Source organism: Gymnoscopelus braueri, assembly GCF_963280865.1.
Source record: "Gymnoscopelus braueri genome assembly, chromosome: 1".
In the NCBI taxonomy this organism is placed as follows: Eukaryota; Metazoa; Chordata; class Actinopteri; order Myctophiformes; family Myctophidae; genus Gymnoscopelus; species Gymnoscopelus braueri.
This window is the reverse complement of record NC_137603.1, coordinates 60,117,850-60,133,683: the sequence shown is the minus strand read 5'-3', so window position 1 is coordinate 60,133,683 and position 15,834 is coordinate 60,117,850. Positions and strand designations below refer to the sequence as shown.

Here is a 15,834-nt window from a genome sequence, read left to right as displayed (position 1 = left end):
CTGAAAGTCAAGATTCAATTTATCCCCTGAGCAAGCAGGCAAATGGTAAAACGTTTCAGCACTTGCGCAGGAAACCGGGTTAAAATCCGGGGTAGAAGAGGAAAGTTACGTTTTAACTCTCTCAGTGCCAGGCCCCGAGTTATCCCGAGTTTTTACTGAATGCCCTCAGTGCCAGAACGAGAAATCCCGATTTTTTTAAATGTTCAGAACCCAAGATATCATTATCTGAAGATGTGCAGCTCCATCCACTCTTTGTTTAACTTATAACTGAAAAAGGCTGTATCTCGCTTCCTAAGCACTTTTTTTTTACTTTGAAAAAAATATATAAATGCTGGCACAGTTCGCAATATTTTTTTTATTTCATTGGCACTGAGAGAGTTAATTCAAAATGAAGTTCAAATTCAAATTCATAAGACCATTGTGGTCTTATGAAGACCAACCTGACATTCCATATTTTGGTCACATCATTATTGTCAAAAAAATCTTTTTTTCAAACATAATTTCCAAACATTTTCTTAAAATAGCGAAAACAGTTCTGTAGGTATAGAAGCTCACTATGCTTCACGATGTGATGCGTTGTGAGCTTGGAGATTCGTTCTCTTCTACTCTTTTAAAGCCATTGCAATAGGGGGAACCGCTATGACTATGGGTATTTGGGTCCTGACTCCTTGGCATGGAAACAAAAGAACTGGTCATTAAAACAACCCACACCGGACTTAACCCATTCCTCATTCATGGTAAAACAGGTTGATAGTTTCACATATCTTGGACTCACTTTGGACAATAGACTTTGATCAACACATTACGTCTATACGTCTATCCATGCACGTTCTCAGCAACGACTTGATGTAATCCGTAAATTAAGATCGTTGTCTGTTGCCCCTCACCTTCTGTTATTACTGTACAAAAGCATTATTCAATCTGTTCTGTTGTATTGTTCCCCATGTTTTTTTCACTATATTGTTGCATATATATATATATATATATATATATATATATATATATATATATATATATATATATATATATATATATATATATATATATATATATATATATATATATATATATATATATATATATATATATATATATATATATATATATATATATATATATATATATATATATATATATTGCATGTCTAACAAAAACAAACTGTTCAGTTTTACCCGAATTGCCTCCAAGATTATGGGACTTCCCACACCCACACTTTCTGATATGAACAATAAGGCCATCACACGTTTAGCACTCACAATAGCAAATGACACACTGATCATCCCGTACATCAAACTCATGCCATCTGGGCGAAGATACTGTACAGATATTTGAAATGGTAAAAAGTTCCTTTTAGTAGAAGTTGTGTCCCTTCAGCCATTGCGGCATTAAACAAACTGCCTCGCTGATGGGACGTTTTTTTATGTATACTGGGGATGTCTTGTCTTGATGTTATGTTATTATGTGCTATGTTGTTTTGTGTTTTCCACTCACCCTGATCCTTTTCACCATGAAGCTGATGTTACGGATGCCCATGAAGTCTGTGGTCTGATAGATGGAGTCGATAGCCTTCACATGGCTGGAGATCTGCAGAGGAATATGTTGCTGTTATTATGGCACAACAGGATTAGCTTCCAGTTTCTATGTAATGTGTCTATGTCAGGGGTCTTCAACAGGGGGTCTGGGACCCCTCGGGGGTCCTAAGAGCTACTACAGGGCTGGCAAATCCTTGTGCGATAGGATATATATTTTTTTTTACATTAACCACCCCTAGCATTCCTATTCTGAGGAGAACTTTAGGCAAAAATAGCCGATCTACAAGCTCACAACGCCTCGCGCTGCGAGGCGTTGTGAGCTTGTAGATCGTCTATTTTCGGCAAAGAGTGTGGAGGGGGAAAAGAGTGAAAGCTCAGGTTTACCAAGTATTGACGGTGATGAAGTGGTGAAATGTCTGAAAATACACATTAACATGACTCCAACATACACTGATGACAGTGCTGTCAAACTAGTCTATGAAGCTATCTATGAAATCTATGAAAAAGTTTAATCTGCAACATAATGTTATACAATATATAGTGTCTAAGGGGTCCTGAAATACCTTGAGGGTATTGGGGGACCTATCTGGGCAAGAGTGAAGAACAGAGGTACACACAGACAGGAACCTCGAACCTCACACCTGGCTTCTTATTTTGTGTATCGTGGTCATGTCCAGCTCAGTGTCGCAAAGCCACACTCTTGTCTCTGGTTCCACTTGGAAGAGGCCAGCCTCTGAAGGAGGTCTGTACAGAGGACAGGTGGTGATTACTGTATGTGGTCGGCAGTCTGCTCAGGCTCGCCACACTGGCATACTGTGCTGTCTGCCAGGCCCCACTCCTTCATGGACGATGGTTATGGCCGAGTCATGGTGACATGAACGTGAACATGAGTGTGACGTCACAGGTCCGCCTGCCCACCAGACCATCCAATTTTAATGCAGGATAAAAAGATGTACGTACTGTATATAGAAGGAGATACTTTGTCAATGAAGTTCCTGTGGTTCTTACCTAATTTTGAAAACTTCAATTCAAACTCCGAAGTCGGATGCCCTCAACAAAAACATCTTGAATCTCACATTAAATGTTGTTGGTACAGGTACATAGTCTCACAACAACAACCATTATGAAACAAAGTAAGTCCATAACTGTCTGTGTGAGGCTGTCCTTATTTCACCCACCGGATGATTTAGTAAGGTAATCTGCTCTCCTAATTGGCCCCTGACACAGCTGCTGTCAGCCCGTTCTATATTGAACTGTTGGCCGTGGCGCTGCATGCAGTCAGCCAGCCAGCCGACAGAGTCCTGCAAAAGGCTGCACAACTGGCTGCATGGCTGCAAACCTAGAGCAGATCTCTGACATCATTATGTCTGCTGCTTCTGTCATGTGAGCCTTTCGTTTTTGGATGTGTTGTTCTGCCCTTCGCATGATTCGATTTGTAGCGAGGCATTGTGCTGTGGGCAAACTGACAATAAAGTGACAAAGGTTGGGCACCGGTCTACTCGGACACGACACTAGTCCGAAATAATGCAAGCTGTATGCCTAATCTGTGATTTGTGAAACAGCAAGAAAGGAGTCCTGCCATACTAGCGCTCTGTTTCAGTTGGCACAATAGTTTAGTTTTTTCTGTTTTTTCTTCTTTGTACCTTTTCATTTACTGTCAATGTACTTTTTTTGAGAGAGGGTTGGGTGGGAGGGTTTGTGTTTGTCTTCTTTCAGAAAACTTGAAGGGTTCCTTTATCACCGTTTATCCTTTTCTGTAAGCTGTGACAATCCTTCAATAAAAATTATGTTAAAATAAAACAGTTGGCACAATATGTAGAATGATTGTTTAGGTATTATTATCGTTCCAAACCCTATTTGCTGTTCTACATACAGCCAACCGGTTGAAGAAATTGCACATTGAGGCTTTAACTTTTGCTTTTGTGAAATGTCCCAAGACCATTAGGGCTTCATTATGGAAGACGCTTCTGAACATGTATTCTATTGTTAGTTTGACCACTTCAAATACACTCTCTAATCGTAAAATAAGTAATCACCGAAAATAGCAGATCTACAAGCTCACAACATGTTTGTGATCTTGGAGATCTGCTATTTTCGAGAACTTTAACCACTTAAACCCCAGCATCGGTATTGCGGGGAAAGCTTTCGCTGAACATAGCAGATCGACAAGCTCACAACGCGACGCTACTGCGTCGCGTTGTGAGCTTGTCGATCGGCTATTTTCAGCGAAGGCTTTCCCCACATTAACAGAAAAGACACTGGTATTGAGCGCTGAGGGACTCCGGGTTACCCATATGGGGGTCTTAAGTGGTTAATCCACGAGCGTGTGTACCTGAGCGATGACGGCCTCCCTGGTGCCGTAGTACTTGAAGAAGAGGTGGTCGGTCTGGATGAAGAGCTGGCAGGTGTTCTTCTCGGCCCCCGCCGCTCTCTTCTTCCTCCGCAGGACCACCGGGCCGTGGTCTCTCTCCTCCTCCACCAGCACGCTGTTCAGCTCCTGCACACACACACACACACACACACACACACACACACACACACACACACACACACACACACACACACACACACACACACACACACACACACACACACACACACACACACACACACACACACACACACACACACACACACACACACACACACACACACACTTTTTTTAAATGAATTGAATACAGGGGAAACACTTAAACTTAAACATTGGGAGGTGAAGCGACGAACAGTCGACGCAAGCGTCCTCACTTTTCCCACATTCACACACCAATGGTGGCAAGCTAGCGCTGACCGACTCATTGGAGGCAATGTAGGGTTCAGTGTCTTGCCGAAGGACACTTCGACACCAACTCTGGGGGAGCCCGGGATCGAACTGGGAACCTCGCAGTTCCCATCCGGCCGCTCTACCGACCACTCTATCCCTGAACCACTGCCGCCCTAATACTTTATTAGACAAAAATGCAAACAGCACGCAAACAGCACAAGTACAGTCATACACTTGGTCTAATAGGATCACACTGTGCTGGCAGGTCGCTCAAAGCGAAGAGGGGGCGCTGCCCACGCGTTTAGCAGTGTTGCTCATTCCACGAATGCCGGGTCCTTACAAGCTGTACCTCGTTGTAAAGGTGACCAATCACCGATAAAAATGATATAAAACACAATACCAATTGGTATTATTAAAGGGGAGAAATAATCGACCGAATTATAAAAAAATTACATCAATAAAAAAACGAACCCGAAAAAGGTAATTGAGAGAGAAGTCGCTGAAGAAATGAATGGATACTTGCTGCCCTAGAGCTACAGTATATCCCTGGAGCGCAGTCGGTCGCTCATGGAGTTCACGGAGAGGGAATATTCCGGGCATTCAGGCAGGGCATGACTCACCCTTCCCTGTCAGATTATACCTCGGAACGGCAAATGATGTCACCTCATCTCCCGCGCTCCTCGTCTGTTCCACAACGAGTCACAGCTTGGCAGGACGGTGACACAGCAGATAATGTCAAACCCGACTGTCAGCCGGGGGGGGGCAGACATACTGTATATCGTCTCTGTCGGGTGGAAACCTCATATGTCCAAAAACTGTTACTTTTCAGGATTCAAATTCAAAAAGCATCAAAAGCTCGAAACGCGGCGAGCTTGTAGATCTGCTACTTTTAATGCTTTTGTGTGGCGTTAATTTACGAAAAAACACATACAAGTTAGAATATGGAGATAAGAGGTTTCTGCCCCAATAGCAACTATATTCCATCCTCAACACCTCCATGTCACATCCTCATGGCATGGCACTGGTGTTATTCTAGCTCTAGTGGTTCTCAAAGTGGGGTCCGCGGACCCCTGTCCTTGAGAGGGTTCCAGGGGGTCCCCCAGCTAAATTGTTGGTAGTTAGGGACCGAATGGAACCCTTACAGGTCTGTAACTCAGTGGAACCTGACTCAAATGGAACCCGATCGTGTGCGCAATACAATCGAGTATTGTAATTTTATCTATACTTGCGAGGGCCAAATGTATAGTAGAATTTCAGAAATAGACATCCTGAGGATAATTTTACTGGTCCTCAAAAGAGAAATGTCAAGACATCTCGCTCATAAATAATCAAATAACCTGGCTTACGTTTGTAACCTATAGTTTTACGCTAAAACGATTTTTAGCTAGGCTTACAATTAGGAGAAGATTCAGGTTGGGGTTAGGGTTAAGATTAGGCATTTAGAGGTTACGTTTAGGGGTTGGGTATTAATCTGTCTGATTTATACATAGTTGCAACTTGCAACGCCGATGTGAAGCACCGAAAAGTAGGTCCATCTACGAGCTCACAACACGTTACGCGTTGTAGATGGGCTATTTTCCGGATATTATCAATGCCATACCAAAATGTTAATGTCCTAAAAAATATAGTAGTGCAAACGTGTGTGTGTGTGTGTGTGTAGCTATAGAAACAGGTAGACTCATTGGTACTCCTGAAGAGGATAGAATACATTTATTATGCGACTTGGAAGAAATTGAAAATGATTATTATTATTTTTTTCATGTCCATTATAAGAGGAATTAAGATTTTATTTTGGGGGGGGAAATGTCATCTATTTGTATTAACTTTTTTTTGTTTAGATGATTATGAAAGACTTGAATTATGTTTAAGGAAAGGTACGTTCTTTTTTTTTAGCAGATTTTATATGTAAGGCTTGGGGGAAAAGACAGAATGTTCTATTATGTATGAAAAGCACTATTGAAAAACAGTTTTTTATATTGTACACCTACAGTATGCAATGATTTATATGTGGTGTCCTATAAATCCATGTGGATCCACCTTTGGTGCATGACACACACACAACAAAAGTCTTTCTATCTATCAAGTGGGCAGCAGTGTCTCATGAGGTTCCAGTTCGATCCCGGGCTCCCCCAGAAGAGTTGCTGTCGAAGTGTCCTTGAGCAAGACACTGAACCCCTAATTGCTCCCGATGAGCAGGTTGGTGCCTTGCATGGTTTCCTCTGCCATCGGTGTATGAATGTGTGTGTGAATGGGAGAATGTAATGCACAATCTATGTAAAGCGATTTGGATAAAAGCGCTATATAAATGCACCATTTACCATGTGTGTGTGTGTGTGTATGATGCACAGACTCACCGTAACTGGATCCTCCTCCTCCACCACAGCGGACGCCTGGTATTTCTTCATCCTCTCGAACACAGAGTGGTCCGCACAGCCCCCCTCTGCGCCGTACTTATGAGGGTAATCTGGTTAAAAACGGGAGGGGGAGGGGGGGCGATGAGGAGCAACGATTAGGCAGGGCTCACATTCAATTAGGGATCATTCTCACAATTACAACGGTAGAACCACGGCAAAGGCTCGCCGACTCTGTGACAAATCATATGCCAGCTCTCATTGGCCTCACAGCCAGAGAGGAGAGAGAGAGAGAGAGAGGTAGATGTGGATAAAAGATTCAGCGGTGGAAAAGTAACTAAGTACATTTACTCAAGTACAGTACTTAAGTACAATTTTGAGGCATTTTTTTACTTTACTGGAGTATTTACAATTTTCAGTACTCTTGCTTCTACTCCACCACATCTCAGAGGCAAGTATTGTGCTTTTACTCCACTACAAGTACTTGAACATTTTAGTTACTAGTTACTTTGTAGATTTTTATTATCGTTACAAAACATACATTAACCACTTCAGCCCTATATACAGTACAATACGGCCATTTGAAAATAGCCGATCAACAACGTCCCTAATGTTTTCCCTCTACAACAAATCTCTCATCTCTTATATGAGGACAGATCCCTGGAGGACCCCGGTCAACGATGTATATATAGGGTCTAAATGGTTCAACCTGTTGTTGGGTGCCGGTCCCCCCCTCAGGTTCCTTCACCAGCCCCTAGAAAATTTAGGCAAAATTTCCTTTTCTAAATTTAGAGTAGCCAATCATTTTTTGACCTTTTTCTCCCAATTTAGTAGTTATGCCCGTTGCCGCATTCTCCACACGTTTATGTGTAGCCTCGCTGGTTCAGCGACAAAGAACACCCCAACCCCCGGCTTATGCAATTTGCCATTTATACACAGAACAGCAGAATCCAGTGCATTTGTCCACGAACTATTGAAAATAGTGGGGTGTTGTTTTTTTCTCCGGCGAGCACTGCTATGACACTGTCAAACTCCTGTGGATAATGGATAGTATGGATGAGCAATCTTGTGGCTGCTGAATAAGGAACAAAACATTTTATTCGTAATGTTGGCTGCATCCAGTTATTTTATATATATATATATATATATATATATATATATATATATATATATATATATATACATACACACACACAGTGGTGGAAAAAGTACTCAAATGTTTTACTTAAGTACAAGTATCAATACTGCAATGTAGAAGAACTCTGTTACAAGTAGAAGTCTGGAATTCAAAATTTACTTGAGTAAAAGTACAAAAGTATTGGTGTCAAAATGTACTTAAAGTATCAAAAGTAAAAGTACGAAAATGTTTGAAAATAGCAGATCTACAAGCTCACAACGCGTCGCTATTTTCAAATAGCCTAGGTATAAAATAGGGCTAAAGTGGTTAATGTATGTTTTAAAATGTAATAATGTATATCTACAAAGAAACTAGTAACTAAAGTTTTCAAATAATTGTAGTGGAGTAAAAGTACAATATTTGCCTCTGAGATGTAGTGGAGTAGAAGTCAAAGTATAGACAATTGGAAATACTCTAGTAAAGTAAAAATAGCTCAAAATTGTACTTAAGTACAGTACTTGAGTACATATACTTAGTTACTTTACACCACTGTATGTATGTGCGTGTGTATATACTATATATATATATATATATATATATATATATATATATATATATATATATATATATATATATATATATATATATATATGCGCTGCTGTTACGGTGAAATTGGTGACCCATCAAATTATTTTACTCCCAATGGTACAGCCGAGAAGGCCTAACAAGGAAGGATGCTTCTAAAGACAGCCGTGGTTCATCGCACAACTTGGTGATGGGAGTTTGAGAGGAGAACGCTCGTCCAAACTACCGTTTTCAGGGACAGCGGGACTTGAGACTAACGTTAGATACAAGGGTTCCCAAACCTCTCAGGCCGCGACCGCTCAAAATAACCCTATTTGAACTGGGAACCCCCCACCCTGACAAGCACTAGGAATTGTAGGCCTTACATTTAGTTTGACTCGCTTCCACAGATAAATATGAAAATAAAACAAGCTCACAACGCCTCACAGCTTGTAGTTCGGCTATTTTCACAATGTTTGCCTCTTTCTTACGTAATATTTGACAATTTTCCAAATTTGGTATTAAAAAAGGTCTTAAAAGTCATTAAATTGTAACTTTAGAAATGTGCAGACAGCCTATATAAACTTATACTGTATGTTGGTTTGCTTACTGTTGAGTGAGAAAACTATGTTGCACATTAAGCTAATCATCTGGGGACCCCCCCAAAAAATATTTGGGGACAGTTTGGGAACCACTGTGTTAGACCAGCGGTTCTCAGACCAGATCTACAAGCTCACAGCGTGTCACTTTGTACCGCACTAAGAGCTTGTACATTCCCATTTTTTAACGCAATCATGTTCTCTTCTGGGGGTACTGGCACAACATATTTTCAGATGGGGGGGTCTGCGGCCAAATACATATCATTTTGGGGTTATAATAAATCTGGCTCCATCCCGATATACAGTACAAACAGTGTTAGATTATGCTTCATCCTTTGTTAGAAAGACCGGAAAACAGGACCTAAATTCCCCTGCAATCATAACATGATTTTAAAGGGTACATTTCCTGTATCCAACAATACGTTATAAAAATTGAACTTTCAATACCTTTTAACCACTTAAATCCCACATACTGTGTGGACTGTGTTTTTTTTTGTACATACTGTAGTGTTATTTTCTCTGTATTTTTGTGTTGATATTTGAACTGTTTGGTTGCTACTATATATGTCTATGAAATGAATACCAAGGACCTCAATGGAAACAAGACCGCAAGGACTTTTTTGGACGGACCTTTTAGACAAAGTATTATAAATGTAATTGTGATGTTTACATTTTTTGCCTAATACAAATTTCAATCAATAAAAAAAAAAAACAGGGTCCTCCAGGAGGTTTGTACTTGCCGCCTCCTAGTTTTTTTCCCCTCGACACCAAATGTCTTCGCCCCAAAATAGCCAATATCTACGCTCACGTGTCGCCAACACGAGCTTGTAGATCTGATATTTTTCACCAAGTGTTATGGCTATGTTCATAGAATATGTCTACGTCTATGTTACGTCTATGAACGTAACCTCATATGTCATAACCTCATTTGTTATATTATGTCCAAAACTGTTACTTTTCAGGATTCAAAAAGTAGCAGATCCACAATCTCGTTTCAAACTTGTGGATCTGCTACTTTTGATGCTTTTTTGTAACGCTAGAGCAGGGCTACTCAACTTAAGATGGCTCAGGGGCCACTCAGCAAAATACCAAAAGTCCAAAGGGCCGCAAGCTAAAAATGGCGGTCCTATTTTGGATTTTTCGATTTTGTAAAACACTACACATTGTTATTGTTATAAGAAAATTTTCATTTTGACATCATATTATTTTCACTGTACCTGTTTATTTTGTGTGTATGTCCAGTGGCGTCAGTTACAGCAAAAGCTAAGGTATGGCAAGGTTAGGTTTGCCAACTCCCAGAGATTGAAATAAGGGACACCTATCCTAAGGGACACGCGCGGCCAGGATTATAACACAATACAAACACAATGGTCTTACACCTGCATTAGGTTACTATTCTACCTTGCCATACCCAATTGACGCCCCTGTGTATGTCTGTTTGTTTTTGAAAAAAGAGGAAGCAACCCATATATTTGAATGGACGCGGGCCGCGTGTTGAGTAGCGCTGCGCTAGAGTATGATCAAGTAGGGCATTAATTTACGAAAAAACGTAAACTTAAAATATGGAGATAAGAGGTTTGTGCCCGACAGCGACATGTGTTTGTGTGGTTAAATGTGCTTACATTACCTGTATCCAACAACTTCAACAACAAAGCTTAAATGTTTTCACTTTCAATACCCTTTAAGGGATTACCAAGTTAAGATCAGGAAATGTTAAGCAATTCACCATAGTATTTTAACCCATTAAGAAAAGCACCTGTCATTTTAGATTTTAACCACTTTAACCATTATCTTATACTTTGCAGATTTTTTTTTAGCAGATATACAAGCTCACAGCGCAGCACCCCGCTTTTTTTTTTTTATTTTCTGCAAATCTTTGAATATATATATATTTTTTAAGTGAAAATGTTTAACTCAAATCTTTGCTTCTGGGGATTCTAGAAATATCTTCTAAATCCTACCTTTTTTTTATTTATTTTTATGTTATGTTATGTCGCTATAATCAGTGGTTCTCAAACTTTTTTCATGTCAGGGACCCCCAAAATGATTGTCCGTGGACGCCCCCCCATCTTAATTATTTTTTTCCAGGGACCCCCAAAAGCAAAGATTTGAGCAAAAAATGTTAGATATTATTCAAAGATTTGCACACATTTTCACGATTTTTTTCCCTCAAAAAGTAGCAGATCTACAAGCTCATAGCGCAGCACTCGTGCCGCACTATGAGCTTGTATATATCTGCTATTTAGCAGATAAATAGGCAAAGAAATCTTAAAATGACACAGACGCGTTCCCGGTCTTAATAATGGGTTAACAACACTAATAAACATCTCAGCTCCTATCCACAGTATGTAGTATAGCCTGCAGATTGTGTCCGCACAATGACTCTTACTGTCGCTCTCTTCATAAAAAAACAACACAATGGCCATCACTACACTAATAAGCAAGCATGTGGTTCTCTGCCATCTATAGCCCCTCTGTCTGCCCGCTGGTAGCCCTCTCTCATGGGGGGCACACGGTGAGAAGACACGGTGAGAAGACGGGGTCAGCCTTAGGGTAAACGTAGTTACTGTACTGAATACGCTAAGCAGTACTGCACACGGCAGTACTGCTTAGCAGAAACTAATGCAGTGGTTCTCAAACTTTTTCATGTCAAGGACCCCAAAAATGATAGGTATTGCTTTCTGGGGGTCCCTGGAACAAAATATTTTCAGATGGGGCCCGGGTCCGCGGCCAAATACATATCATTTTGGGGGTCGTTGACATGAAAACGTTTGAGCATCACAGATATAGCAACATACTATAGCACCATTTTTAGATATGCATTTGGCCGCGGACCCCCATCTCAAAATATGTTGTTCCAGGGACCCCCAGAAGCAAATATTTGGGTTACAAATGTTGGCTTTATTAAAAAAAAAATACATACTGTATATACTGTATATTCAAAGATTTGCGCACATTTTTGATATTTTCCCCCCAAAAAAATAGCAGATCTACAGTACAAGCTCATTGTGCGGCACATGGTGCCGCGCAATGAGCTTGTATATCTGCTATTTTTGAATAGCCAAAGTATAAAATAATGGTTAAAGTGGTTAAAATAATTATGACGCTATATTGACTTATTTAGTTGGGGACCCCCTGGTACCCCACCAAGGACCCCCGGGGGTCCCTGCACCCCACTTTGAGAACCAATGAACTATTGAACAGGCTAAAATTTTGACCTGAGGCGGATTCTACAAAATGCCTTCTAAATCAGTAGTTCTAAAACCTTTTCGTGCCAAGGACCGCCAAATTGATATATATATTTGGCCGTGGACCCACATCTGAAAATATTTTGTGCCAGGGACCCTCAGAAGAGAAGATTTGTGTTCAAACATAAAAAAATATTCAACATTTTTCAAACACTTTCAATCGTTTTCAGAAATGTGCAAAAATAGCAGATGTACAAGTTCCCAGCGCGGCGCGAAGTGACGCACAAATCTAAAATGACACAGATTCTTTCCCGGTATTAGTGGGTTAATTTCTAGGACCCGCCCCCAGGTTGAAAATTTTAAAATTGAAAAGAGTGCAAAAATGTTACAGGGGACGAAAGGTATTTAAATAAAGCAATTAACAGAATTTCTTTGCAGGCCCGGTGGCCGTTCAGAACCCAACACTCTGCTTGGTATTGGCAGCGGAAAAAAAGAACAAAAAAAAAAAACTATCAGCAACATATTTTAGTCAATAACACGTTTCACACTCATATTTCCCTTTCATTTTTTGGTGAACATAGAAATTGTTATTTTCAGTATGTTGACTAAGCCCTGTGGGATGTGCATCTATTTGCTGCCAGTAGATTTCAGGAAGAGACTTCCTCTAATACTCTAATTAGAGCATGTGTTTTTCACTCCACTATTTATACTGTAGATCCACCTCCAGTGAGGGAAAGTGCATTTACTCAAGTACTGTACTTACTGTAAGTATAATTTCGAGGTATTTTTACTTTACTGGAGTATTTTACATTTCTTCTACTCTACTACATCTCAAAGGCAAATATTGTGCTTTTTACTCCACTATAATTATTTGAAAACTTTAGTCAGTAGTTACTTTGTAGATTTTGATTATCATTACGAAACCACTTCAGACCCATGTATATACTTTGGCAATTTGAAAATAGCCGATCAACACGTCGCAAATCGACCCGTTGTGAGCTTGTAGATCTGCATTTTCAAATGATTTGAAAACTTGTGAAATGGGACCTTCTGCATAATGAGTACTTTTGGTACTTAACGAAAAGTGCATTTTAATGCCAATACTTGTACTTTTACACGACACAATTTTGAATACTTGTAACAGACTATTTCTATAACAGGGTATTGATATTTTTACTTAAAGGGATATTTCACTTTCAAAAAAACGTTTGGTCATTTTATCGTCTACTCAGGCCGTTGTAAGCCCCCCAGACAGTTTTTAAGTTGCTCGATTCAGTATATAGATATTTGATATTCATTTAATCAGACACGCCCCCTTCCTATACAAACCCATTGTAACTTCAAACTCCATTTTAACCGTGTTAGATTCATCAAAAACACCCGTCCTTGGTTCTGGTGACTCATACCGCCCCCCTAATACGCGAGGGGCCGTGTTTTTTCAATTACTTTTTTCATTTATTTGTAATATTTTTTTTTGGAAAATGAAAAAAAAAAAATACAATAAAATAATAAAATAAAATAAATGAAAACAATGATCGGCAAAAACACGGCCCCCTCACGCATTAGGAGGGCAGTGTGAGTCACCAGAACAAAGGACGGGTGTTTTTGATGAATCTAACATGGTTAAAATGAAGTTTGAAGTTACAATGGGTTTGTATAGGAAGGGGGCGTGTCTGTTAAAATGAATATCAAATATCTAATTACTGAATTATGCAACTTAAAAACTGTCTGGGGGGTTCACAACGGCCTGAGTAGATGATAAAATGACCAAAAGTTTTTTTGAAAGTGAAATATCCCTTTAAGTAAAACATGCGAGTACTTCTTCCATCACTGTCCACCTCTCCCCAAGGCCCCACCCACACACACACACACGTTTTGAGCGCAAGGACTGTGACTGTTTACAGGTTTATAACGAGACAAATGTTGTGATGGGATGTGGGGGCAGAGGGATGGATGTGGGGGCAGAGGGATGGATGTGGGGGCAGAGGGATGGATGGTGCACATTGGTTTCTCCAGACCGAAGCCCAACCTGACATATAGAAGATGGGATCAATAATGCCGCTTTACTTGGGAGATGGCTCCAAACTCCACTATAACACGGCTCTCTGTCAGCCACACAATAACATATGGTATAGTCAGTCGTATACAGGCTGCTGGGAGAGCCAAACGGTGTCTCTGAAACGCTTTGCCTTACCGCTTAACCAATTTAGACCCGGAAAGAATATGTGTAATTTGAAGATTTATTTGGGCTATTAGATATACTCGCTATGAGCTTGTAGATCTGCTATTTATTAATTTTTTAATCGTGAAAATGTGTGCAAATCTTTGAACGTATGCATTTTTAACTAAAATCTTTGCTTCTGGGGGGTCCCTGGAACAAAATATTTTGAGATGGGGGGTCCGTGGACAAATTCATATCATTTTGAGGGGTCCTTGACATGAAAAAGTTTGAGAACCACTGATTATAGCAACATACGTTTTTTTCAAAAAACTGTTAGGATTTAGAGGACATTTGTAGAATCCCCCAGAAGCAAAGATTTGAGTTACAAATGTTTTTTCAGAAATAGCAGATCTACAAGCTCGTAGCGCTGCACTCGGTGCCGCGCTATGAGCTTGTATATCTGCTATTTTTGAATAGCCAAAGAAATCTAAAAATGACACAGAGACGCGTTCCCGGTCTTAATGGGTTAAGCAAATTTCCGCAGAAGAGCCGTTCGTTCCGCTGAATTCCCTCTGTTTAAAATCCAATTCCGAAGCCAAGGTCTTATGAATCCATATTAACCGTGTTGTTTTGAAGTGTGCAGTTAACCCCAATTTCCATATAAAGTCTTCACTTTAAAAGTGTCTACTGTACCTCCTCACAGAAAGTAATCAAAGCCTTGGTTTTGGGGGGAAACTGCGCACGCCAATGATGCAATATCTGTCTCTGTCGAGTGGAAACCGCACATGTCCAAAACTGGTACTTTTTCAGGATTTAAATCCAGAAGTAGCGAAATTTACAAGCTCGAAACGCGTCGCGATCTGCTACTTTTGATACTTTTGTGTGACGCTGTAGCAGTGGTGGAAAAAGTATTGAAATGTTTTACTTAAGTAAAAGTATCAATACTGTAAGTACTCTGTTACAAGTCAAATTCCGGAATTAAAAATTTACTTGAGTAAAAGTACAAAAGTACGGTATCAAAATAGTAAAAGTGTTGTTTGAAAATAGCAGATCTACAAGCTCACAACGCATCGCGATGCGAGGCGTTGTGAGCTTGTAGATCGGCTATTTTCAAATAGCCTAGGTATAAAATAGGGCTAAAGTGGTTAATGTATGTTTTATAATGTAATAATTTATAACTGCAAAGTAACTCGCAAGTAAAGTTTTCAAATCATTGTAGTGGAGTAAAAGTACAATATCAGCCTCTGAGATGTAGTAGGAGTAAAAGTATAGACAATTGGAAATACTCCAGTAAAGTAAAAGTACCTCAACATTGTACTTAAGTACAGTAATTGAGTAAATGTACTTAGTTACTTTACACCACTGCACTGTAGTATGATCAAGTAGGGTGTTAATTTAGGAAAATAAAACACAAAAAGTTTGGATATGGAGATAAGAGGTTTCTGCCCAACAGCAACGATAAACATTTAGTGGGCCCCTAGTTGCAGAAGGTGGACTGCCTGACACTAGTATTTTTGGATAAGTAGTGCAATTCCCAAGTGGAAATAATAATAATTTTCCA

The 15,834-nt window shown here is 39.9% G+C and overlaps 1 protein-coding gene across 2 annotated transcripts in view; it reads right to left on the bottom strand.

Moving 5' to 3' along the window:
- Positions 1–15,834, bottom strand: part of LOC308091208 (disintegrin and metalloproteinase domain-containing protein 10-like) — a 486,352-nt gene that overhangs the window by 386,033 nt on the left and 84,485 nt on the right. For both annotated transcript variants that reach the window (XR_013933681.1, XM_080436649.1), the window contains exons 5-7: positions 6,648–6,757; positions 3,865–4,029; positions 1,492–1,584 (exon numbers count right to left, since the gene is read on the bottom strand). Coding sequence is in view for 1 of the 2 variants with exons in the window: in XM_080436649.1 (XP_080292775.1) it covers positions 1,492–1,584; positions 3,865–4,029; positions 6,648–6,757 (368 nt within the window). In the remaining variant the exon portion in view is untranslated. The remainder of the gene's footprint in view (positions 1–1,491; positions 1,585–3,864; positions 4,030–6,647; positions 6,758–15,834) is intronic.